The 27,623-nt window shown below is 38.5% G+C and overlaps 1 protein-coding gene across 1 annotated transcript in view; it reads right to left on the bottom strand.

Moving 5' to 3' along the window:
• The window catches only part of PPP3R1 (protein phosphatase 3 regulatory subunit B, alpha), a 74,124-nt gene extending 46,814 nt beyond the window's left edge, over positions 1 to 27,310 (bottom strand). Inside the window, exon 1 of the mRNA XM_032291918.1 lies at positions 26,864 to 27,310. Within this exon, the coding sequence (XP_032147809.1) occupies positions 26,864 to 26,866 (3 nt within the window). The 5' untranslated portion in view covers positions 26,867 to 27,310. The remainder of the gene's footprint in view (positions 1 to 26,863) is intronic.
• Positions 27,311 to 27,623: the final 313 nt, after the last annotated feature.

The raw sequence follows: 27,623 nt of genomic DNA, 5'->3' as shown, positions 1-27,623 counted from the left end.
TTTTAGATAGCCTTTTGAAATTCTGAACCCCTTGCATAAACACATTTTCTCCCAATTACTAAATTAAACACTAATCTAGTTACTACGTAAAAGGATTTTCCACATGTATAAGGTGCCAAATCAACAACCTCTGGATAAGATTTAACCAGGTGGCCCTGACCTGTAAGAGCCCTTTAAAAGCAATTTTCCCTGTGTGGTCTAAGAAGGTGAAAGTGAGAGTCAAAGCAGGAGAGGATTTCAACACAAGGGAAGTGGAGGGGCCACATGGCATTTAATGCAGGCAGCCTGGAGGGGATGAGAGTGACTTCTAGTGAACAGGAACAAGGAAATAGAGCTCAATCTGTAAGAGTGAAGAGCTGAATTCTGCCAATAACCTGAACAGCTTCAAAAGCAGACTTCCCCAGAACCTCCAGAGGAGAACTCAGTCTTGATGGCACCTTGATTTCAGCCTTGTGATACTCTGAAGGGAACTCAGTCATGCAGTGGTGAGCTTCTGATCTATGGAACTATGAAATAATAAATGAGTGCTGTTTTAAATCACTATGTTTATGGGAATTTGTTACACAGCAACAGAAAACTAACATCCAGACACATAGTGTATGTGGCTAAAAGTAAAAATATTGACATACCAAGTACTGGTGAAGATGCAGAGCAAATGTAAATTTTATATATTGCTAATGGGAACTCAAAATTCTACCGCCATTTCAGAAAAGAGTGTGTTAGACTCTTAAAGTGTAACCAGAAATGAAAACATGTCCACACAAAAATGTGTACTCACATGTTCACAGCGGCTGTATTCTTAATAGAACAATCTGGAAACAACCTAAACATCTTCAACTGGTGAACAGATTAACTGTCATATCCAGACAATTCATTTCTGAATAGTAAAAGACTAATACACCCAACAACATAAATGAATCTCAAAAGCAATATGCTAAGTGAAAGAAAGCACAAAAAGCTATGTGCTGTATGGTTTCATTTATAAATGCTACAAAAAACAGACTATATAGTAAATGAAAGTTCAGGGGTTGTGGGCTAGAGGGGGAGAGGAGGAAGTGAATGTAAAAGGGTACCAGGTAACATTTTAGGATGACAGACCTATTCTACATCTTGACTATGGTGACTATACAACTATACACATTTATCAAGGCACATTAACTGTACACTTAAAACTAGTTAGTTTTTATTATAGGTAAGTTGTACCTCCTCAATAAAGCTAATTTTTAAAACTCAACATATTAAGGGCCTTAGTCCCAAGTATAACGCAACTGCTTAATACATAATTTAAGTCGCCAATTAAGAAACCATCTCACTTTCTTTAAAATAATCGTTCCACACCTGCCATTATTCAAAATTCAAAAACTGTATGGATTTATCTTTATAAGACACATACACATTTCAAGGTAACATGTTCATAGCAAATAACATTTTCCAGATTAATCTTACAGAATCATGAGAAACCAAAAACTATTTACAATTACAGTAATCTTGACCTTTATAATTCATTCCTTAGTCTCCTTCCCTGATTTTAAACTCCATGAAGGTACCAACTGTCTTATTACCTTTTGATATCCTTTGCCAGATTTAACATTGTCCTAAATTTACTTTAAAGGGAAGAATTTGATTAGGTGCATGTTTTCTGGAACAGGTTAAGTCCCATTTAAGCATCAATGTGTTAAAGTACAAGGTTTATTAAGGGCATTAGAAAACTTGAATTTTTAAAAGTCCAGTTATTAAAGCACTTTAGATTTTCTCTTTTGTTTTGATGCTCACTTTTCATAATGAGTATTAAACACTTGGATCTGCATACATTTTAAATAAGCAAACAGTACTCTAATACTGAAGTAATATTTATAGTTCACAAAGAGTCTACAACCAAACAAGGAAATGTTGTCATGTCTTAAAGTCTACTAGATAAAGATAAATGTCTAAATATTCTGCCTGCATATCCTTTGAAATATTCAAAGCTTTACAGAATATATCTGTAAAATGTATTTTTATTCTCTCAAACTTTGTCACTTTAAGATCAAAGTAACTCTAAACAAAGAGATCCAAGTTTTTTTATTTCTTTGCCAGAAAATTCCTTTAGATAATAATTTCCTGATTCCTACTGATTTGATCCCCAAACAATCGCAATAGAATATTTTTTAAATGTTGAATAACATGAACCTGAAAAATAAGCTATCTTAAGAATCAATCCAAATGACTCTACCTGCTGAAAGACAGACCACTGCCCAATTAATGTAATTATTATAATGAAATTAATTTTTTCTAGGGTAAAGTCACTGATCATCTTAGTAACTGTTCTAGAGCAGATTCCCTTATTCTTAAGAAATATAAAGCAAAAGGTGTGAAACCATAGATGCATGAATGTCGCCGACAGGGAGTGAAAAGATCAAATAACAGAAACAGGAAATAAAAACCAATGATACCAATGGCAGATCCAAACTTCTCTAATGATTTTAGGAGAAAAAAAAAACCACTAAAAATTTCTAGTCTGATAAATGCTGCCATAATTACAATCTATAACTTGCTTGAATACATCCAGCAAATGTCTGAAAGCACACAATATATGTTAACTATTTTAAAGATTCTATTACTCACTTTGACAGTTACAATGTATCTCTTACTAAATGACACCTAAATTACCCCCACTCCTGTTTTTCCTTCTACTACCTAATGTTAACCACAATTTTTGTGTTTATCTTTTACTGTGCACAACTTTGTTGAACTTATTTATTAATTAGTACTATAAGTTATTTTTGTATAGATTTCTTAAAATTTTTCTATGTAGATAGTCATAACGTCTGCAAATAGGATATATTTTTCTTCTTTCCAATTTGTATGCCTTTATATTATTTTCCTGCCTTACTGGACTGGCTAGAACTTTCAGCACTATTGAAAAGGGCAGAAATCCTTGCTTAGTTACAGATCTTACAGAGAAAATTCTCAGTCTTTTGCCATTAAGTATAATGTCAGCTATAGACTTTTGCAGATGTTCTTTATCCAACTGAGAACATTTCCCTCTATATTTTTCCAAGTTTTTGTTTTGTCTTGGGTTTTATTCTTTAGCCTGTTTAATATAAGTTTCAAATAGTGAACCAGCCTTACACTCATATAATAACCATAACTGATTATGGTGTATAATTTTTTGAAGTATTATTTAACTCTATTTGTTAATGTTTTAAGGATTTCTGCATTTACACTGACATGAGAATGTCATCTGAACTGTTTGCCCCATCTACATGAAGTGTCATTTCTCTCGTGCTGATTTAAAGACTTATCTTCTTTTTGTAAGTTTGACTTTGATTTTTTTTTCCAGTCTGTTTTCTGTTGTTCAGATTGGGTAACTACTTCTACTTGCTAGTTCACTGATCTTTCCTCGGTCTCCTCTATTTGCTGTTAAGCCTACTCACTGGGCTACTGTATTGGTTATTATATTTTTCAGTTATAAAATTACGATTTGATCTTTCTATATGTCTTCTATTTCTTTGCTAAGGTTTCTTATTTTTTTCTTGTTTCATGTATGTCAGTGGTTTTCTCTGAGGCTTGTTCATTTTCGAGAAAATGTGTGCCAAATACTCAAGTGTGAATAATAGATTGTATTAGTTGTTCTCTCTAGTAGTTTTGGTTTTCCATGAAAAAAAGCAGCTAGTTCAGCTTACAAATCACACAAGTGCTTGTTTTTCCTCAAAACTACTATTACAATTTCATATGTGCAAATAGTGCTTTATAGTTTTATCATTTCATCATAGAGAATATTTAAAATATGTGTAATTAATGGTTGAGATTTAATAAAATACTGCTTTATCAGTGATACTCTTCAGCAAAACTGGTGTTTTTTAAAAGCACAAGTACACAGCAATGAAGAATACAACTTCTAGTAAAGTATGGTGTTTCTGTTTTGATTCATGCTCAGGTACCAGCAAGTTTTACTAATGATTGCTTTTGAACCATCAATACAAATAAAAACACAGTAAAAACAAAAAATGTTTTAGTATTACTACAAAAACAGTTTTCCCCTTGTGTGCTCCCAAGAAAGTGTATTGGGGATCCCCAAGTATCCATGAACCACTCTGAAAACTGCCAATCTAATCTTAAGATCTTATTTGGCCAGGCATAGTGGCTCACACCTGTATCTCAGCACTTTGGGAGGCTGAGGCAGGCAGATTACCTGAGGTCAGGAGTTCAAGGCCAGCCTGGACAACATGGCGAAACCCCATATCTACTAAACACAAAAACAAAAACAAAAAAATAGAAAAATTAGCCGGGCATGTAATCCCAGCCACTCAGGAAGCTGAGGCTTGAACCTGGGAGGCAGAGGTTGCAGTGATCGGAAATCGCACTACTGCACTCCAGCATGGGCAACAATAACAACAAAAAAAATCTTATTTACATTTTGCCATTAGGGAATATCAACATGTAAAGAACTGAAAGAGAAATTTATCAAAGAAAAAGAAAATACATATAGCAACAGAACCAGTAGACTATGCAACTACTCTATTTGTCCTAATATTCTATTATAGTTCTCTTTTTTTGTTGTTTTGTTTTGAGACAGAGTCTTGCTCTGTCACCCAGGCTGCAGTACAGCAGTGCGATCTTGGCTCACTGCAACCTCTACCTCCCAGGTTCAAGCAACTCTCCTGTCTCAGCCTCTTGAGTAGCTGGGATTACAGACATGAACCACCATATCCAGCTAATTTTTGTATTTTTAGTAGAGACAGGGATTCACCATGCTGACCAGGCTGGTCTCAAACACCTGACCTTGGATGATCCCCCCGCCTCAGCCTGCCAAAGTGCTGGGATTACAGGCGTGAAGCCATCACACTTGGCCTCTATTATATTTCTATAATAATATTTTATATTATCCTATAATACATATCATAAAGATATCCTGGCCAGGCCTGGTGGCTCATGACTGTAATTTCAGCACTTTAGGAGTCTAAGGAAGGAGGATTGCTTAAGGCCAGGTGTTCAAGACCATCCTGGCCAACATGGCAAACCCCGTTAAATTTTGTATTGAAAATACAAAAATTAGCCAGCTATGGTGGCACACACCTGTAATCCCAGCTATTCGGGTGGCTGAGGCATGAGAATTGCTTGAACTCATGAGGCAGAGGTTGCAGTGAGCCGAGATCACATCACTGCACTTTAGCTTGGGTGACAGAGCTGAGACTGTCTTCCCCCGCCCCCGAAAATAGTCCCGTAGTATTCTTTACAGCAAAAACAAAAACAATTGCCATGTCCCTCTTTAAATTATGACAAGGCTTTCATTCTGTATTTCTTTCATGGCTGACACTTAAAGAGTATCAGTCAATTACCTTACAAACTGCCCCTCAGCAGGTTTGCCTGATGCTCTCTCGTATTTAATACAGATACAGATTATACACTTCTTTGTAGAAGACCAGAGGAGTGGTAATGTGTTCTCCCCAACTATCAAAGGGCAGATAATGCTGATTCTTCTCATTACTGGTAATGCTACCTTTGATCACTTAGTTGTGTCTGCTAAGTTTCTGTACTATAAAGTTATATTTCCCCTTTTGAATTTATTATCTTGTGAGAAGATATTTTCAGACTACGTAAATATCCAAGTTACTCCTCAACTCTACCCATGATTTTAACATCCATTGATGATTTTTGCGTGAGTCAATTATATTAATGATGTCTGCAGTGACAGGCAGCCTCTAAGATGAACACTACCTTCTGATGTTCATGGCCTTGTGTAATCCTCTCTCCCTGTGTAACCTGCTTTCAACCAACACAGTAAGACAATAACAAAGGGGATGACACTTCTGTGATTAGGTTATAGAAGACTGTGCTTTCTATTTTGTTAATAGTTTCTACTGGTTTCTCAGTTTGCACACTTTGATGAAGTTTATTAAGCAAGAAACTGAGGGCAGCCTCCAGCCAACAGTCCATGAGGAAATGAATGCTGCTAACCACCAGTCAGTGTAAAAGTAGATCCATCCCCCAGTCAAACCTCTGGATGAGACTGCAGACCCAGTGCCAAATCCTTGATGTCAGCTTTGTGACACCATGAAGCAGAGGACTCAGCTAAGCCCATTATGTACTGTGAAATAACAACTGTGTGTCATTTTAAGCTATTACACTTTGGAATAGTTATAGAACAATAAGTAATTCAAGTATCAAGTAACTGCCATATTTTAACTTTCTAATTCCAACATTCTTTCAACATTTATGACTTGATTTCCTCCTATAAAGTGGTTTTTCTTTCTTCTCCATTTCTGAATGTGTATATTTACGTATTTTAGTGTAGATTCATGGATTTTCTGTCAATGGGTTATAATCATTTATCAGTATTACCTAATTTGATGCCTAAATTATTCCACATAGTGCCAGTGGTAGTCCCTCCTATTCAGGCTGGTCCCTGTGTCCTTTTGACATACCCACATCATTCTCTGAGCACTTGCAGAGAAGCAACTTCTGGCACAAGATGTTCCAAGCACACACTGTACTTTCCCTGCCCCAGTCCAGAAATCACCTATTCTCCAAGGACCTCTATATCCTTTTAGTGGATAATGGTTAATAGTATCTTTTGACAAAGAGAAGTCCTTAATTGTAATGTAGTCTAATTTATTTACTTCTTATTTTACACTACAATTAATCTCTAACACAATTACTCTTTTACTGAGCTGTCTAAACAGAACTTTTAATATATAAATCTGTATCTGTTTATATTGTTTTATGGATATTCTGAAGTATTTTTTGTACATGCAAAGTGGACAACAGCCTGCTATTTGTACCCTTCTATGAAACTATTAATGAGAAGGAAAGTGGAAAATGCTCATGTGCAATATGCTAGGTATAATCAAAGTATAAAAATTGCAGAATTTTAGCCCCCTCCCCCAAACATACAATTTTGAAATTGTAGGGGTCTACAGATATCCAAGTAGACATAAGTACTCAGAGAATCTGCATTCAGGGGAAAGATCATGGCTAGAGACACAACTTTGGAAATTATCAGCATATAGAGGGATGGTAACCTTTCTCATCCAAGGAAAAGTTAATAAAAAATGGACAATACATCAAAACAAGTAGAATATCACATTTAAAGAATTAAAAAAGGCTGGGCGCGGTGGCTCAAGCCTGTAATCCCAGCACTTTGGGAGGCCGAGGCGGGTGGATCACGAGGTCAAGAGATCGAGACCATCCTGGTCAACATGGTGAAACCCCGTCTCTACTAAAAATACAAAAAATTAGCTGGGCATGGTGGGGCGTGCCTGTAATCCCAGCTACTCAGGAGGCTGAGGCAGGAGAACTGCCTGAACTCAGGAGGCGGAGGTTGCGGTGAGCCGAGATCGCGCCATTGCACTCCAGCCTGGGTAACATGAGTGAAACTCCGTCTCAAAAAAAAAAAAGAAAAGGAAAGAATTAAAAAAGAGAAATTCACTAAAGACAAAGCAATTAATTAAATAAAGGAAGAGAACCAGTTAAATATGGTTCTATTCCAAAAATTTGTTGTTGTTTTTTGAGACAGAGTCTCACTCTGTCACCCAGGCTGCAGTGCAGTGGCAGGATCTTGGCTTACTACAACCTCTGTCTCCCGGGCTCAAGTGATTCTCCTGCCTCAGTCTCCCAAGTAGAATTACAGGCAGGTACCGCTACACCTGGATAATTTTTGTATTTTTAGTAGAGACAAGGTTTCACCATGTTGGCCAGGCTGGTCTTGAACTTCTGACCTCAGGTGACCCACCCATCCTGGCCTTCCAAAGTGCTGGGATTATAGGCATGAACCGCGCCTGGCCTCTATTCTGAAAGTTTTAGTATTCAACTATGGCTCTGTCATAGTCTATATTATTCTATAATGCTTTCTTATACCATAAAAGAATATAAGGATGTATATTCTTTTATGAATATACATATACATATTTTACTACAAGAATTCATACTCTAGCAATATTCTGGAAATCAAATAGAAATATGCTTAAGTAGGAAAGGGTTAAGAGTAGCAAAAGGGACAAACAAAAATTATTTCCCAATTTTTTGGTAGGTTCAGACTTACTATAAATCATACTAAAAGCAAGGTGTAAGTTTAATTTTTTTCTATAACAATTTCAAGCTATGTAGGTTGCTAGACAAATTACCAACTTTAGCCCTGCAAACTCTCTTTAAATGACCTTAAGAAGTGAGGTTTTCAAAATGAACTGCTGTTTTACTATAATATAAAATTACAAATACTTTCTTGTTTACTGAACACACAAAAGCAGACCACGTTATTCTGAGTCTTTCTCTTATAGCAAAGTAAGACCTAAATTAAATGCAAAGAGATGTTTCCACACATGGCACCAGTTTCTCATTATCTCACCACTACGTTGCAAGCTCCATGATAGCAAAGCACTTGGGTGTTCTGTTTACCCTTCAGATCATGATACAGAGAAAACAATAAATATTTTGAATTATCATTAAATATGCTTTTATAAGTACTTATTAAGTAAATCCCTTTTATTTCTTTGGGAAAACATATTGACTTCAGAACAACTGGTGCATACGCTTTAGATATAGTCCACTTGCATGTCAACCTTCCTCTGCATGCCAACCCTCAATTTTTCTAGGAATGAGACTCCCAACATTTAGGTAAATTCTCAAAAGACTATTATGTCCAAAAAGGTAAGAATATTTTACAAACTGCTTAGTGCACTGTAAGCAATCAATTAATAAATCCAAATATTCAAGATTAGCACCTTACTCCCAATGGTATATTTTCCAAATAGCAATAAATATATGGCAAAAGCTTTATTAAAAGAGATTTTTTTTAAGTCTATAAACAAAAAAAATCTGATAACTTTTTTCTTCTGTTTTTCTTCTAACCATGTAATTTCTTTTCTACTATTCTTTAAGTTCTAAAATCCTTCAGATACCTCAGATAAACTAATTTAAATTTCAATGACTTCTTTCAAACTAAGTTGCTTTCTCAAGTTTCAAAGATTTTTTTAGGTAGAAACTAATGGATGTAAAAAGTAATCCTTAAAAGTTAACTATGTGACTATAAATATGAATGGAAAAAAGGGAAGTTAACATTCTCAATACAAAAACTCTGAAGTAACATTTACATGCTGAGCACTCAGAGACTTTACATACATTATCTCATTTATCCTCCAAACAATCCCCTGGGTAAACAGAGGTATCAAAAAGCTTAAGCAGCTTGCACAAGGTCATGCAGCTGGTAGTGGTAGAGACCAAATTTGAACTCAAGCTAATATAAATCCCATAACATTCTTACCAACATATCATGAAGCCACAGCCTTTCTGTATTATACAAGAGGACCAAGAAATTATTGCAGCCATTTTCTTCTCATCTTAGAACACTTAAATTCAAGTGGCTTGTTACTGCCAAATCACACCGGCATAGCAATTTTAAATGTCTTCCACATATCTAAAACAGTAGTCACAATCACAGAAACATGACAGTGACAGGGTGTGAGATAGGTGAAGACAGCTGAGAAGAGGAATAAATGGATAAAAAATGTGAAATACTATTACACGGAAACTTTCCAACAACTTATTGCAGGTAGCAATAATAATTTGGTACTACTTTCTAATTTAAAAACATATATAATAACCTCCTCAAAAACCAGAAAATCTTATATGTATGGCATTTTCAATAATTATAATTGAGAAAGTAATCTCAAAATAGGAAATAAAGTCCTGGCAATGCGACAGTTTCAATGATGGTAAGACATCATATTGACTATGGCCACGGGAAATAGCTGAAGTAGAGAGAAAACTAAAGGTTAGTAAAATGGAGGTGGTCAACAAACACTAAAGCTAGAATGTCCATAAAGATGAAAAGTGATAGTGGAACACAGAGGGAAAGTGTGAGACAAGTACTCAAAGTTTGAATGAAAAATTGAGTAATGGGACAGATTTTAGATAGCAATGAGAACAGATAAATAAGTGGCTTAGCAGGAAAAATGAAGAATCTATTATGGGTCAGCAAGCTATGGCCCCAGGTCAATAAGCCGACCACCTGTTTTGTTTTTATTACAGCTTTATTGAGATATAATTTATATACTACACAAACCATCCATCTAAAATATACAACTCAATGGTTTTAGTACATTCTTCTTATTGGGCAACCATCACCACAATCGAATTTAGAGCATATTTATAACCCCAAAAAGTCTATATCTACTGGCAGTCACTCTCCAACTCCCTCTCAGCCTAGCCCTAAGTAGTCACAAATCTACTTTCTGGCTCTACATATTTGCCTATTCTGAATATTAAATACAAATGGAATCGTACAATATATGACTCTTTGTGACTGGCTACTTTGTATCTTCAAGGTTAATCTAATGTGTTGTAACAAATATTAACACACTTCTTTTTACTGGTGAACATTTCATTCGTATGGACATACCATATTTATTTATTCACCAGTTAACAGACATTTGGACTGTTCCCATTTTTGGCCATTATGGAATAATGTTATTATCAACATGCATGTCCAAGTTTTTCACTTCATTTCACGTTTCTTTTATATACCTAGGAATGGAATTACTAGGTCATATGTAACTCTATGTTTAACATTTTGAGAATTATTTTCTAATGCAGTTATAAACATTTACATTCCCACCAGCAATGTATGAGAATTCCAATTTCTCCACATCCTTAAAAATACTTATCAGTCTTTTTTAGTATAACCATCCTAGTGGGTGTGAAGTGTTATCTCATTGACATTTTGATTTGCAATTCTCTAATGACTAATGATGTTGAGGATCTTTTCATCACTGCTGACATGTGCATATCTTCTCTGGAGAAATATCTACTCAGATCCTTTGTCCATTTTTAAATTATTTGTCTTTTTATTGCTGAGTTATAAGAATTATTTAAATATCCTAGACAGAAGTTTCTTATCAGACATATTTTGAGAAACTCACCCTTTCTGTGAATTGTCTTTTTATTTTCTGTCCTTTGAAGCTTAGATTTGTTAATTTTGATGATGTACAATTTATCTTGTTTCCTTCATTGCCTGTGGTTTTGGTACCACATATTAAGAAACTACCCGTCACCTGCATTTGTAAAGTTTTACTGACATACTACCATGCTCATTCATTTATGTACTGTCTATAGCTGCTTCACACTACAATGGTAGAGTTGAAATGCTGCAACAGACTGTTTGGCTCGCAAGCCTAAAATATTTATTATCTGGTCCTTTGCAGAAAGAGTTTTCCAACTCATGGTCTAAAACAATGCCAGCAACTCTTAATTACCCCTAACCTAAAATGGACAGCTATGCTTCACTTGATAGAGCTTGAGGGGAGATATAACCTTCAGAGACAAAGCAGAATTTTGGTTATGGTAAACTAGCCAATTATTCTGGTGAGGAGAATGACAACATAAGGGGATAGCTATGTACTGATGAGGGTAGAGGTCAGTATAACAAGAGAGGCCACGTACAGTTTTATTATTCACAATCCTATCAGTAATCTGGGACCCTTATTCAGAGTACCTAATAAAATACTGATGAGGTTATTTTTACTATTTACATAAAGCCTAGACTCTGGTAATGGAAGATAACCTAGGGCCACGTTATAAAAACTTAAATGCCAGAGTAACAAATGTGGCATTTTTCTTATATGGAAAAGCCACTGAGAATACAATGAAACCTAATGAAAAACCTTCTGTGAGACTTTTTAGAAAGTTTTGCTCCCTAATAAAAACTTAAGGAAGCAGTCCCTGCTCTTCTTCGGCCAGAGGATGGTGTCTAAAATTGGGGCAGCCCTCTGCTGACATGCAGAGGAGCTTTAAAGTAAGCAGGGCTTATGTCCTTGATGAAACTGAACTGCTGAACCAACCCTGTAACTCTCTGGCTCTGAGCTTCTCATTCTGTGAAATAAGTTGCTTATGAAAGTCACTTTTAGTTAGGTATTGTCACTTGTAGCCAAAAATACCCTGATACATTCGCCACTTTGTTAATCAGTACATTTCTGACAATGGGCTGCACAGAAATTGGGATTATGAAACCTAGACCTGCCAAGAATACTACATACTGGTTTCCAGTAGTTCAACTGATTCTTTAAAAAATGTAGGGCCAGGCACGGTGGCTCATGTCTGTAATCCCAGCACTTTGGGAGGCCGAGGCAGGTGGATCACAAGGTCAAGAGATCCAGACCATCCTGGTCAACATGGTGAAACCCCGTCTCTACTAAAAATACAAAAAACTAGCTGGGCATGGTGGCGCATGCCTGTAATCCCAGCTACTCAGGAGGCTGAGGCAGGAGAATTGCCTGAACCCAGGAGGTGGAGGTTGCGGTGAGCCAAGATCGCGCCATTGCACTCCAGCCTGGGTAACAAGAGCGAAACTCCGTCTCAAAAAAAAAAAAAAAAAATGTAAACAGAATTTTACAATTTATCAAACATCTTAATTACCTACACCAATGCTCACAAGAACTGTGAATCAGGCAATCTTGTGGTCATTTTACAAACATAACTTTTTTTTTTAAATTTAGAGTACTCCCAAACAGGCCTTCCAAATCCATATCCCAATCTTGCTCTACCATACCATGTTACTTTTCATAATATCAATTAAATTTACTGAAAAGCAATGTAATCAACAACAAAATTATAGTATTCTTTCAGCACTGAACAATTACTTGACATTATACAATTCCATGAGCAATGTGACCAGAGTGAATAATAAAATGCCCAAACAGCTGCTACATGTTAAGTTCAAACAGGACAAGCAGAGTAGCCAGAAGAAATCTAGCGCTTTATAATAGCTACTGAAGCACTTACTGTAATATTTCTCTCCACACACCTGACTGAATCCATGCTAAGTTTCTGGGGCTATATCTTTTTTTCGTTCATCTTTATAAGTAAAATTATGTTTGATATATCCAGTAAGTGAATATTAAATGTTTGCTAAATGAAGGATATCAAAGATGTAGACTTGCACTAACACTTTATTAACTGTTCTAGAATCTCCAGAACAAAAAAGGGTTATGATAAAGTGGCTTAGGTAACCACTGTTCATAAATTTTGAGTTTCCTTTATTTACGAAAATGCTTACTTACCCTTTACAAATGAAAGTAACACCCTGACACCTAAGTCTCTACTCAGATATGTAACAACAATTCTGAAGCATAAAAGAAACTCTCTTTAAATCAACAGCAGTTTCCTTTCTGGTGGCTCTCCCATTTGTGCCTAACACACTGGGGGTTTTCTAAACATTTATCTATAGGACTTACAAAGGTCTTCCTAGTCCTAGACAATAAATATAACTTAGTTCCATTGCACCTCTGCATTAGGTGACAGATACCACAACAGGCACTGGACTTACAAAGATGAAAAAAATGCATCCACTGCCCTCAAGGAGCCAACAGCTTAGGAGGGCAGGCAATCAAACATAATGAAACATGGAATGAACGACAGTGAAAGTTACTTACAAATGGCCATTAACTGCTTGGGAGAGTTGGGAATATTTTCACAGAATGCCACTGTGGATCTTGATGTTTGCCAGACAGAGAAAGGGGAGGGACATGCAGACAGAAGAAAGAGTACAAAGGCACCAATAAGTGAAAAAGGATGAGGCATTTGAGAAAGCTGCAGTTTGAACTAATTACAGCATAAGGATGGCTAGAAATAAGGGTCAGAGCATAAGTGTCAAGCAAAACAGTTTAGATTTTTAATTCTGGAAGATGTAGCCCTGACTTTTAAATGAAAGCACTGACACAAGATTTTCACATCCAAAGAAAAACTCTCATGGCAATATGTAAGGCAGAATGAAGAAGAAAGAAACTACAGGCAAAAAGAAAAAAGTATGGAAGCACAACAATGTCAGTGGCAATGGGGATGAAGCAGCAGCTGATTCAAGAGGGACTGGGGGATCTAAATGAAAAGACATGTTTGCTATATAATATGGTATTTATGTTACTCAAGAAAACCTCATGTTCTTAAAACCACCCATTAAAAATAACATGGATTAAGGAAAATTCAGTCCAGAACAGACGCTAAAACCTATCCAACTCTGTAACCACAGTACCAACAAAAACAAAATCCTAGTAAAAGTATTAACATAAAGATGGACTGAGTAATAAACATAATAAAAGACTTTTTAAAGGTAAAGATGAAAGTAACAGAAAAAGGTGTAAGAGGTACTTGAAGCAAAGTTAATAAAACAAGGAAAAAATGCATAAAGGTCTAGCAGAATTGTGCAGTAAATTGTTCCAACACAGATAAATAGCCAATATGAGTCAAAAGGAAAAATGTGGACTAAATGGACAGTATACAGTACCGTATTCTGTAGCTTGCTGCTTTCAGCTGTGTTAGTATATTCTGAATTTATCTACCACAACTTGGTGGCACAAGGCATTAATATGCTGGGAATATTATGTTTCCCTATTTACTGATAGAATATAAGTCAATCTGTGTTACAGAAATAAACAGTATACGAAGTGCAACTGATAACTGCCAAGACTTAGTAGTGAAGAGATGAAAAAGTATGACTGTACAAGGTTTCCAGGTAAAACTGCATGGATAGATACTGTTTCCATTAAGAAAAAAATAATAAAGACTAATGAAACATCAATATGAAGAAGATAAATGAATGTGGTTTTGGTTATATTTCATTGAGTTTGAGGTGTCTTAGGAACATCCTTATTGGATAGTATCCAGTAAGCAGAACTATGGACTGGAGAACAGAATGATGTGGGCTAAAATATATGAATGAATCATCAGTACACAGGAAATACATGAAACTTTGTAAGGGGGGAGAGGAATTTGTGCACTTACTGAACAAATATTTACTGAATTTCTATAATGTGTAGGTTCCTATGCCAGCAGCAGTGGTCCATAAAAGTCGTTAAATTAGCCTAAGTTTGGCCTGCGGATGCCTCTGTACTTGAGTCCTTACATAGCTACATCCTGGCTCAGTAAACCAACTGAAAACCTAAGAGTACACAGATGGTCCCTAACTTAAAGTGGTTTCACTTAACGACTTTCAACTTTAGAATGGTACCCATACAACCATTCTATTTTTCACTTTCAGTACAGTATTCGATAAATTACATGAGTGTATAAATAATAATTACAGGAGTATATAAAATAGGCTTTGTGTTACCTATTTTGCCAACTGTAGGTTAATTTAAGTGTTCTAAGCTGAGGTGTACATTAGGTGCATTCAATGCATTTTCACTTACAACGGGTTTATGAGGATGTAACCCCAATGTAAGTCAAGGAGCATCTGTAATTTTACAACACAGGTGAGTCTCAGTCAATTACAACAGCTGAGAGTCAGTCAATCACAGGCAACCAAAGATTCAAATAAGGCAAATGACCTGTAACCAATTAAGCTCTGTACCTCACTTCTGTCTCATACTTGACTTCTGTTTTCTATCTATAAATACTACTTGACCATGTTGCTGGATGAAGTTCTTACATCAGTTCTGATTCTGAGAGTTAACCCATATGTCAATTTTTCTTTCTCAAATTCTACTAAATTGAACTTGTATAAAGATTTTTTTCCTGGGGGCTGGCCTCATGCCTGTAGTCTTTGGGAGACCAACGTGGGTGGATCACAAGGTCAGGAGTTCAACACTAGCCTGGCCAAGATGGTGAAACCTCATCTCTACTAAAAATACAGAAATTGGTCAGGCGTGGCGGCGGGCACCTGTAATACCAGCTACTCAGGAGGCAGAGGCAGAGGTTGCAGTGAGTCAAGATCATGCCACTGTACTCCAGCCTGGGTGACAGAGTGGGACTCTGTCTGATTTTCTCCTTTTAACAGATGTAAAACAAGACAGACAAGATGCTCATTCTCATAGAGTTCACATTTAATCATGGGGAGACAGAAAGTGACCAAACACCTCAAAACTAATCAATTATGTGCTACAAAGGAAACTTAAAAGGTACTAAAAGAGTGTAACATAGAACATGACCTGACCTGCTCTGGGAGTGTGTGGCTCCCACTTAACTGAGAGAGTTTTGAGGCATTCTAGAAGCATATGCAAAGGTTTGGATGGTGGAATAAAGCAAATGATCCTGGGTAAATGACACAAGGCCAAGTGGCTAGGGCGTAGAAAACAAAGCAGGAACATGCTGGAAGAGACAGAAGTAAGCAGATGTGGAATTTGTAGAGTCTTATGAGCTATGTTAAAGATTTTAGTCTTTATAATGCCAGAATTTTACATGGACAAGTTATACAATCATATTTGAGAGTGTCTTGGACTAAACCCAGATCAAATGCTGGAAACAGACTAAAAATGGTCAGAGAGGTAAATTAACAACTAGCAATAGGAGAAAAGGTCACAGAAGCCACAAGAGGAGAATTTCAAGACTTCCTGACAAGGTCCAACATTACAAAGAAGAAATACGTTAAACCAAACACATTTAATGAATACCTAATGGGATCTCCAGACACTACACAGAGGTCCCTCAGTATCCACTGGGAACTGGTCCCATTTCCCCATGCCCACCCCTTAGAAACCAAACTCCACAGATGCTCAAGTCCCTAATACAAAATGGCAGAGTATTTGAATGTAACCTATGCACATCCTTCTATATGCTTTAAGTCACCTCTGGATTACTTGCAATATCCAATATAATATAGTTTTTATGCTATATTTTTATTTGTATTAGTTTTCATTGTTTTTTTATTTTTTTCCTATTATTTTTGATTCGATGCAGAACTCATGCGTATGGAAGGCCAACTGTATAATGTCACCACAATTTGAGGTGTTATTATTCCCACTTTATATACATATGTACTGCACTAAGTAAGGTCTAGACAGCTTATGGTATTTGTTCAAGGTCATATTGCTAACAAATGGCAGACCCGGAATCTAAATTCAGATCTTCCCAACTCCAAATCTCATGCTGCTAATTAGAAGATTACTGTCAATGTGGTCGGGTGTGGTGGCTCACGCCTGTAATCCCAGCACTTTAGGAGGCCGAGGTGGATGAATATCAAGGTCAGGAGTTTGAGACCAGCCTGAACAACATGGTGAAACCCCGTTTCTACTAAAATTACAAAAATTAGACGGGTGTGGTGGCGTGCGCCTGTAATCCCAGCTACTCAGGAGGATGAGGCAGGAGAGTCGCTTGAACCCGGGAGGCAGAGGTTGTAGTGAGCCAAGATCGTGCCACTGCACTCCAGTCTAGGCGACAGAGTAAGACTCTGTTCCCCACCCCCCCACCAACCCCCGCAAAAAAAAAGAAGATTACTGCCCATTAAGTTTCATTAAAATGCTGGTATAAAATCATTGTAGGTAAGTACAGTCTAATGGAAATTCCTGCCACAATGGATATGTTCTTTATCTACACACAGTAGCCACTAGCTACGTGTAGCTATTGTGTACTTGTAATGTAGATGTGAATGAAGAACTGAATTTATACTTTTACTTAATTTTAATTAATTAAAATTTAAATAACCACATACAGCTAGTGTCTACTGAATTAAACATCACTGAACTGTGGTGGACTGAAAAACAAGAAATGCACAAACAGGCGTTAACAGCCAGAAGCAAGGTAAAAGCAGCATGACTGCCAGACAGAGACAAAGCTGAAGTATTCCTGCGTTTATAAGTTCACTCTTTCCTTGAGAAAGAGTGTAAGTTAGTTTATAATTCATGAAATTCTATTTGTTAGGAAACATGGGTGCACCGTGAACAAATATATAAGTACAGATTTCTCTAAGTACTCATTATCATGTGTTTTTTCCTGAGATTCCAATTTTTATTAAAGATTGCCTCACAAGAAACACTAGACAATGCCAGCTTACTGCATGCCTAAAACAGGGCTTGTTTATGCCATTACACTCAGGAGGATATGAAAGAAAACCATCCCTGAAACTAGGCAGATTAAGAATAAGTAAAAGTACTAATGGATAGCGCTAAAAAGGGCCAAGGGTAAAGGTTTCATCCTTTTTGTAGACTGCTATGCTTCATCCTATTGTAACTAGGTTTTAAAGTGCATACGTAATTGTAACATAAAAATAAAAATGAATACTCTGTGTTGTTTGCAAAAGAGAGCTGGCCAACACGAGTGATTTTACCACAACCAGAAAAAAAAGTAAATGTGACATCTCATCTACAAAAATGTTTTTTTGGGATATCCTCTTTCCACTACTTATGAGAAAGGGCCAGTTTAAAAAATAAAACAAAGCTCTAATGAGGAAGAAAATTACAGGAATCTATGAATTGTTTAAATTATTCGTGCTAAATTTCAAAAGATTTCCTACAGAAATCTTCAAACATTTTAAATATTTCATAGTACAAGACTATAAAATCCAAAGACAAACCCGGAACATATTTCATTTATCAAAATTTTATTCCTCCACTAGACCTATAAATTAGCTAGAATTATACTGTCAACTCACAAACACTGAGGAGATATGGGAGTCTATGAAGAAAATTCAGAAACGGAAGAATAGATGAAGGTTGTTGGAGAAAAGGCTTATTTTGAAGGGTAAAAATGAGGAACAAATTTTAATCAATCAAGCTTGAGTTTGAAAAGATGCTTTATTCATTACACTTCGGAGGTCACTTTCTCTTTTAATTCAATAATTTGTTATCCATGTTGTGTTTAATAAGATATTAGGTAGAAATAGGTACAAAAAAAGTTCTAGTAAAATGTTTTCCCCAGAGTAATTTCTTAAGAACATGGTCAAAGTTCAGACCCTCGTTAAAGTAACAACCTCCATCATTATAAAATTGCTACCTAGTTAGAATTATCAATTGTTCCTGACTCATTGTTTACATTTAAAATGCCACCAAACACTTTGGAATAAAACTGATTATAATGAGTACACTATGAGTTCACTGACAGTTTGTAACAAGTAGCATATAATTAAAATTCCTTTACAATCAATCTTTTTAGTAAAAACTAAATAATTTTAAAAAAATCCATATGCTGCCAGAGGCCAAAAAAAAAAAAGGGAAAAAAATCCCACACACAAAACTCTTGGACAAATATATGAACAAGAAACTTAATACTGGGGGAGGGGTGGTCAGGGAAACTTACTTTCTGTTTTGAAACTTACTTTCAACAGCATTTGAATTTTTAAGTGAATATATTAATGTAGTGTAGAAAAAAAAATTAAGAATACAGATCTAAAACTACACAATCCCCCTTCCATAAAAGCTGAACTCAAAAAATGGTTCCTTTTAGATCTATGTAAATTGATCAAAAGAACAAATAAATCTGAGTTACTAAAGCAAAGACTGTCAAAGTATTAAGCTCTTTTCTGGTTAAAATCCCTGTTTTCTAGATTCATTTCCTAGGTCACTGACCCAGTGCTGCCCTCTCCTAGGTCCTAGCTTACTATTTTTCTATTTGTTTATTACCTTGTTAATTGTCTAACAATCCCCCAAACTGGGTAACATAATCCACTTCCAAAGCCCTCACCCCTCAAAACCACCCCAGTTGCCTCAGCCTCAATGTCAACCTCAGCAAATGAACTTGCCTCAAATTATCCCTAGATACTAAGACGATTTAGGCCACCTGGTATGAACTCCATTATTAAAACATATCTGTTGCCATGGCCTATTTCTCTTCACTCTGATTTTTATTCTCTTTTAACGTCTATCCTTTCCTTTTATCCTCTTCTAACTCTTCTAGCGCTCATTCCATTAATCACACTGTTACAGCTCCCTCTCCTGGTTTTTCTAATTCTTGAGAATATCCGCATCTTTCCCTTACCCCAAAAATAACTATTCAAACTGTAAACCACCAAAGTTAACTATCCTTTGTCTTTCTTTCATAAATGACTCAAAAAGAGGAACTGATACTCATTGCCTCCAATGTCCCATGAGCACCTATTCCTTTATTCCACTTCACAGACTCCTTCTTCAAATTGTGCTTAATATCTACTATATACCAAGTATCTGGAATATAACAATGAAAAGACAAAGACAAGGTCTCTGCATTCACAGAATTTACATTCTCCTGCAATCTTATGTTTGTCACCTAGAACATGACTGAAGTTAGTCTTAAAAATTATCAATGTTCTTCTAATGACTAATTCCATCAGTATTTTCTTAATCTTCATCTTTACAACTATCCCATCAGCTATTCCCCTGACTCAAAGATTTTATTTCTAGGCCAGGCCTGGTGGTTCATGCCTGTAATCCCAGCACTCTGGCAGGCCGAGGCAGGCAGATTGCTTGAGCTCAGAAGTTTGACACCAGCCTGAGCAACATTGCAAGACCCTGTCCCTACAAAAAATACAAAAATTAGCTGGGTGTGGTGGTATGCACCTGCAGTCTTGGCTACCTGGGAGCCTGAGGTGGGAGGCTGGCTTCAGTCTAGGAGGTGGGGGCTGCAATGAGCTGAGGCTGCACCACTACACTCCAGCCTGGGCAACATAGCAAGATACTGTCTTCAAAAAGGAAAAAAAAAAAAAGTATTCTGTTTATTTTCCAAGTACATTATCACATTTGTTAAAATAATTACAGTACAATGGCGGCTCAAGCCTATGGAATCAACTAAAACCAAACTTACCTTCTTCTAAACACTACATTTAACCATCAACTCACTCATACTTTCCTGTTTTATTAGTAATGTGCTATCTTTATATCTAATCACCAGGTTGGGTCATCCTTCATGACTATTTCCTCATTGTAAGTATCTAACTCTTTCCAACTCTGTATGTAAAATATCTCCATTTTTATTTGCTTTCAAATCCTTGTAACTTCTTATTTGTAATATTACAAAGCAGTATTCCTTTGTGGAACTCACCTCAGCTACAGCTCTCACCCTTTCCCAATCACCCAGCATCTTATTTCCGGATTAATCAATGGTTCCCCAATGGGACAAAACTTAAACAGTTAAACCATTTACAACTTAACACATGACTTCCTTTCCAGCCTAAACTCTTATATGACCTACATAATACTTTTCATCTTTTTCTCCTTCCCTTTAATGTTAAAAGGATGAGAAAAATTTCCTTTCCTGTCTAGGGAGATTCATATACTCCCTCCTACCTCCCTGGAGACATTAAGTTGTCAATAAACCTCTCTTTTCCCTTTGAAAAAATTCAAAAGACAATCTCTCACTTTTTACCGGCTTTTTCTTTCAATCCCGAAATAAATCCTTCCTCAGAACTAAATTCTCTAGCTTTCATCCTCTCTGCTACTCAAAGCTTTAAAAGAACAGTCTAAACTCAATGTCTGGCCATTCATTTATTACTCAACTCACTACATCCTGGCTTCCCTTGCCATCATTACAACAAACTACTGTTGCCCAAGTCATCGAAACTCTCCTGTTATCTCCAAAAGACATCTTTAGGTTCTCTTTCTTGATGCAGTATCTGTTCACTACTGGCTCCTTCCTCTTTAAAACTCCTTTCAATCTGGCATAATCCTGATCATTTCCCAACTATTTCTCTGGCTATTCACTGAAAAACTTCACAGGCTCCTGTCCTCTACCTGCCTTTTTACATATACCATCTTTTGAGTTCATTCTCTTTACATATCATTTTATATTCTCTCTACTTATCATTTTATATTCTCTCTTTACAGGATTTCATACAGTTTCATGGCTTCAACTACTACATAATATAAATGCAGACAATGCTCAAATCTTTAATGCAAGTCCCAAATCTCTCCTCTGAGCTCCAGATATGGATAGCCAATTACCTATTGGCCATAACCACCTAGATGACCCAAGATTACTATTTTTTTCCCCCAAGACAGAGTCCTTGCTCTGTCACCCAGCTGGAATGCAGTCATGCAATCCTAGCTCACTGGAACCTCCACTTCCCAAGCTCATGTCATCCTCCCACCTCCGCCTCCTGAGTAGTTGGAACTGCCGGCGTGTGCCACTGTGCCTGGCTAATTTTTGTATTTTTTTGTACAGGTGGGCATTCACCATGTTGCCCAGGCTGATCTTAAACTCCTGGGCCCAAGATCCGCCTGCCTCATTGGGCCCAAGATCCGCCTGCCTCAGCCTCCCAAAGTGCTTGGATTGTAGAGATGAGCCAGTGCACCTGGCAACCCGTGATTCCTTTAAATTCAACATGTCCAAAAATAAAAATCCTCATCACTCCCCAAAAATCTTCTTCTCCTACATCTCCTAGGAGAATGTGCATTTCGAACAGGGTCCCAGATGATACTGATGCTGTCGGTCCAGGAACCACTTCTTGAGAATTGCTGCTCAAACATCATATGTGCCTCTTTCTACCTCCAGGCTATCAAGTTCTTTCAGCTATCTCCTAGGTCATAACATGTATGTAGCAGGCACTGCTAATATTTCACAGCACTCTATCCTATTAATTTGGAGTCTTGCAACATAGCACCCCAAGCACTAATTATCAAATGATAATAGAAGACTAGAGATGAAACAATAGTCATCCCAGCAAACTCAAAGTTTCTCAAGGACAGGAACAGTATTCCCCCATGTATCCCTAAAACCTAACCTTAACCAAGTAGGTGCTCAATAAATATTTGCTGGGTGGATAGCGTTATCTAAAACCAGAAACCCCCAAAGCAGAACTCACCACCTCTTTTCTTTTCCATAATACAATAGTCACCAAGTTCTTTCTTCTACCACCTAAATATATCTCCTATAGGGTCCCTCCTATCCACCTGCATTGTTACTGTATTCTTTCACGTTATTCTGCCTCACATAAATTACTGTAATTATTTCTTAATTCCCATAACTAGATTTATCTATCCCATTATCCACACAGCCATGAGAATGGTCTCTCTAAAAAAAAAGTAAATGAGACAATGTCATTCTCCTGCTTGAAAATAACTTCCCACTGCTTTTTGCGGGGGGGGGGGGGAAGATTAACTCCTTCATGATATGCAAACCCCTCTATGATTCCATGTCAATCCACCAGGCACTACCCCCTTCCTCTCCAGCCATGCTAAACTAATACTTTAGTTATCTGAAGGGCTTGTACAGCTCATGCTTCCATGACTTCAAACAGAGGCTTTCTATGCGGTGTGTCCTTCCTCATTGGCTACTCATCCTTTTAAGACTCAGTTCAGGCACCATCTCTTCCAGGAAGCTTGCTTTAAGTGACATTTATCCCCAGTGTAGGTTAAGCCTCTTCCCTGCCACGTGCTCGATCTTACAGCATCCCATGTTTAGTTTAACAGAACATATCACACTGCAGAATCACTCTCTTACTAACTCTACTTGGTTAATTTCCTTGGAGATAACAATAACGTTTTATGTACATATAGTTGGTGCTAGTTAAAGAGACACTTGACTAAACTTTAAACAAACACATTCCTTCCTATTATCTAAACAGTGGTTCTCAAAATTAAGCCTACATCACCATCACCTGGAAGACCTATAAAACTTAGGCTGCTTGGCTCATTTCCAAAGTTTTGGACTCAGTTGTTCCAAGGTGGGGCCTGACACGTCTCCAGATGATGCTGTTACTGTTGGTTCAGAACTATTTTTTAAGAATCAGTGCTCCAAATGTACATTGTCTCTTCCTACCTTTAGAATTTAAAGTGCCTTCTTCTAGATGCCTCCAACTCTGCCTCCTGCACTCCTGATCTTTTTAGACCCAGATCAATTGTCACCTCCTTCATAAAACTTTTCCTAATCCCAGGTGAAAATGATCTTGCTCCTTCCTAAATTTCTATCATGCTTTGTGTGTGCTATTCATATGACACTCATCATATGCTAACTTATTTCACATTTACTGGCATTTGTCTCACATTCTCTACTGAAATGAACGTAGGAAACATGCCTTAATCATTGTAATATCCTCCACAACAGAGAGCACAATAACAAGTAAACAAAATCTACAAGTATTTGCTTATATGAATGAATCCCTGTTGCTTGCCCCAGACTCCGGGCCCATGGTCCGACTTACTTAATCCTCCTGGCCCAAGCTGACTTCCTTATACTGCCTTACTATCCTATAACGGATGCCTGATCCTTCCATACCTGTCTGTCCCTCTCATTGCTGACTGACCCTTAGTCAGTTTCTTAACCTTATACCTTGAGCCAGTTTAATTTTCTCATTCACCGTTGAACAAAATGAGTGGATAAATTTTCTCAGGACAGACATGAATTTAATTCTGCTGGTCGTAAGACAGGCTCCTTGCTTTTTTCTAAAAAGAAAAAGTGGCTCTGGCCACAGAATCTAAACTATAATACGTTGTGTAAAACTTTACATACAGTTATAGATGGCAAAAATTTTGTTTTAAATTCTAGTTATAGATCAGGGAGATAAAAAAAAAAACTTAATTTTAAAGTTTAAAAGTACAAAGATATATAAGGCCTTTATAAAACTTAAGGTTTCCTTAAGAAACAAAATGTCAAACAATTACCTTTATATTATGTTCATATAAGCATCCAGAACAAAATCCATATTATGTATTTCAACAAAAACGGATATAAAACACCTGGTTCAGGGGAAATTCCTAGGAGCTCAGTATTTACACAACTTGTTTTACATACAACATTCATCCTCCCTGTATGCTTAACAACTTAAAACTCAAATAAGGGTGAATGGAAGGGAAGACTTTAACTTTCAGGAAAAAAAGGAAATAAACTACTTTTAAGGCACCAACTAAAATTAATACCTGTCAGAAAAGATCCTTGAGAGATTCAATTAAATTTTACAAGTCTTTTTACTTTCTCCATACTTGAACTAGTGATATTTCACAAATACTGTAAATGCTGTTGCCAAAATGTAAATAACAGTAAGAGTTCTAACAGAGATTTTCCAAAGGGTGTGAAAGTTTTCAGAATTGTATGTTCAATTAACCAGATCACCCCAAAGCCTGATTTATTTGAGTTAATCGACAACCCATATGGCAAAGTTGAGTTACGGGTATGGTCTTGATACTTTCAAACCAGTACTGTATTCAACAGACCAAAATAACCCTAAAGTTGGAAAGCCACTGCCAACATGAATTACGTAGGTCCTGAAATGCTACTGGGAGGATGAAAGAGAGAAAAAAAAGAGCCAACGGTTAAATCAGAAAATAAATACTGAAAAGGAAACTGGAAAGAAAAGGAACATAATGACCTGGCAGGAAACAATATAGTCTGATACACCGTAAAATATTTTAAAAGACAAGAAAACTAAGTTAACAGGAAAAGAAATTTAAAAGCTAAAGGAGAATCTCTCAAATTCAGTCTGTTGTTCAAAAAACACAGGAGGGGAGCACCGCAAGGGAGTTACTATTTGAAAACCATACCACTTCGCTATATAATATATAAACAACAAAAGGCTAGATTTTCCTACCCTTTGTTCCTCAGTATGTGCTGTTTATAAACGTAAGTAAAAACATTCCCTGCAATGAACAAAGATCTTCAAGATCCTGACCTTCAAGTAAAGTATGTGCATAAGGAAATTCTGTTAAAAGCACTGAAATGTAATTCTTCACTTCAAAAGACTATGCCAACAAAAAGATTATATGATGAATGACTATGATCTTTCTAATTTGTTTTGTGACTTTCTGGGGCCAAAGCTACCTCTTATCTGCCTCGAAAGTTGGCAGGGAAAAACTTTCTCAACATATCAAAAGCAATCATTTAAGTTTGCCCCTAATCTGGGTTTTAAGTGCACCAATTAGCACTTACTCATTTGCCGTGTATTTCAAATAGAAGCTGACTTACCTGAACATTCTAATTTCACTTTCTTCCCTCACTATCACCACCAAATCGATTTTAAGTTGTAAGCAACACCATTTCTCCCTTCACTAATCCACCATATATACTGAAACACTTAAATTCTACATACAGGGTGGGATACCATACAGTGAAAAGATGCAAGAAATTACCCAAACGTCAACCAGTTTAAGTCTTCTGACAACTGTTGAAAGACTTTTAGGGAAAGCATAACAACCGAATCACATGATGGAGCATCTGATATACACGGAATAGCACTCCAAACTTTTTCTACTGTGTACACAACTCTTGATTACAAAGAGGAAACCAACGACAAGGGCTTCCCCGAGCGAGAGAACCGGTAAGGTAACAGACTAAAAGGGCGTCGCTGATTTCTTGGCCACAGCGACAGAGGCGGGAGACACACCCCTAGCGTCGGTCTGAAACACTACAGCAGCGAATTCTACCTAGGGATTAATGTAAGGGTAAGGAAAGACAAATTTAAATCGCCATGATTCAAAAACAACCACTCCAAGAGAGAGACACACGAAGGTAACAAAGCAAATGGAAAATCCTTTGGTAGTAAAAGCACCGTGAAAAAATAAGCGTCCCCATTTCTCCGAGACCAAGTTCGCGTGTGTTTTCGCGAATATACACCTTGGACCTTTCCGGTTAGCTAGGGCAGCGAAGAAAGCAGCAGCGAAAAGAAACCCCGCAAGGCTGCGCAGGGCAGCGAAATCGACGCTCGCAGGAGAGGGGAAGTGAGCGAGTGGCAGGGTTCCCTGCCAAGACTCACCGCCGGGAAATAAGGAGTGGGAGAAGCAGCAGCTCTGGAGAGAAAGTGGGTCTTATGTAAAGCGCCATTTGCCACATATTGTTATTTCCATAGGATTTCAAAATACCTTCGAACTTGAAAAACAAAGTGTGTGTGGAGGGGAGAGGGGGGCTCCACGTGGAGGGTCGCGAGATAGGGGGCGCGCCGGGCTGACGGCCTGAGGTGCCGACGGGGGTCGAGGCTGGGAAGGACCTGCGACCTGCGGGGGTGGGGCGGCGGCAGGGCGGCGGAGGGGCGCCAGGCAGAGGCCAGGGGCGGGGGCGGGCGCTGGGGCCCTGCCGCCGTCCTGTCACCAGTCGTCACGCCGCCCGCGGACGCCCCCGGGCCGCTGCGGGTTCGCCCGCAACCGCCGCTGTTCCGGCCGGGCCCGGGTCTCTGGAATTTTCCACGGGGGACAGCCGACCTGGGGCGTCGGGGCTCGCCCTCGCACCCGACCCTGACGGCGACTGGCAGGGTAGGGATGGTGCATCGAGGAAGCCAAGGTCTCACCATTTTGCTCGGCGGGTCGGCGGCTCGCTGGCTCGGAGAAGTGTCGCGCTCAGGCGGGCTTGCAGGAAGCGACGGCGGCGGGGGCCCAGCTGCGGCCCTCGGGTCGCCGGCGGGGAGGGGGCGCGCGTGGGGGAGGGGAAGCGGCGCCGCGGGGCCCTCGCCGACCGGGTGACTGGGCACGCGAGGGACCGGGCAGGGCAAAAGGAAATAAATTAAGGTCGAGATTCAGAGCTGGAGAGCGCGGGAGGAGCGGCGGCGACAAGCAGGAGAGGCAGAGAGGAAGAAAGGAGGGGGAGAGGGGGCGAAGAGGGCTGGGCGCCTCGGGGGCTGCAGCCTTGGGCTCGCGCTCGCGCCGGAGCCGTGACGGACTCACTGCAGTGGCTCGCGCTGACCCGCAACCTCAAGGCACGAAAAAGGGGGAGGGCAGAGAGGGAGGGGAGAGCGGAGCGCTGCGGCGCGCGGGGCGGAGGCGGGGGCGCGCGCGAACCGGCGGCGGAGGCGGGGCTTCTGCGACCGCCGCTCATCCGGGAACCTGCGTGCTCCACTCATCAGCGGCTGCCGCGGCGCTCTGGCGAGCTCTGGTTGGGGAGCGCGGAGCGCGCGGACCACGTTCGCCCCTCCGCCGGCCTCCCCTTTCGTGCGGGGAGGGGTACGGGGGCGCGGACGTCGGTGACGTCGCGTGGCGGAGCCCTTCCTGTCACGTGGCTGGAGGCGGCCGGGGAGGAAGGCAAGTTTGGGAGGGGAAGGAGGAAATGGGAGG

Source organism: Sapajus apella, unplaced genomic scaffold (assembly GCF_009761245.1).
Source record: "Sapajus apella isolate SASKATOON/1434 unplaced genomic scaffold, GSC_monkey_1.0 scaffold26, whole genome shotgun sequence".
Taxonomy (NCBI): domain Eukaryota; kingdom Metazoa; phylum Chordata; class Mammalia; order Primates; family Cebidae; genus Sapajus; species Sapajus apella.
Note: the sequence above shows the minus strand (reverse complement) of the source record. Positions and strands in the feature narration are given on the sequence as shown.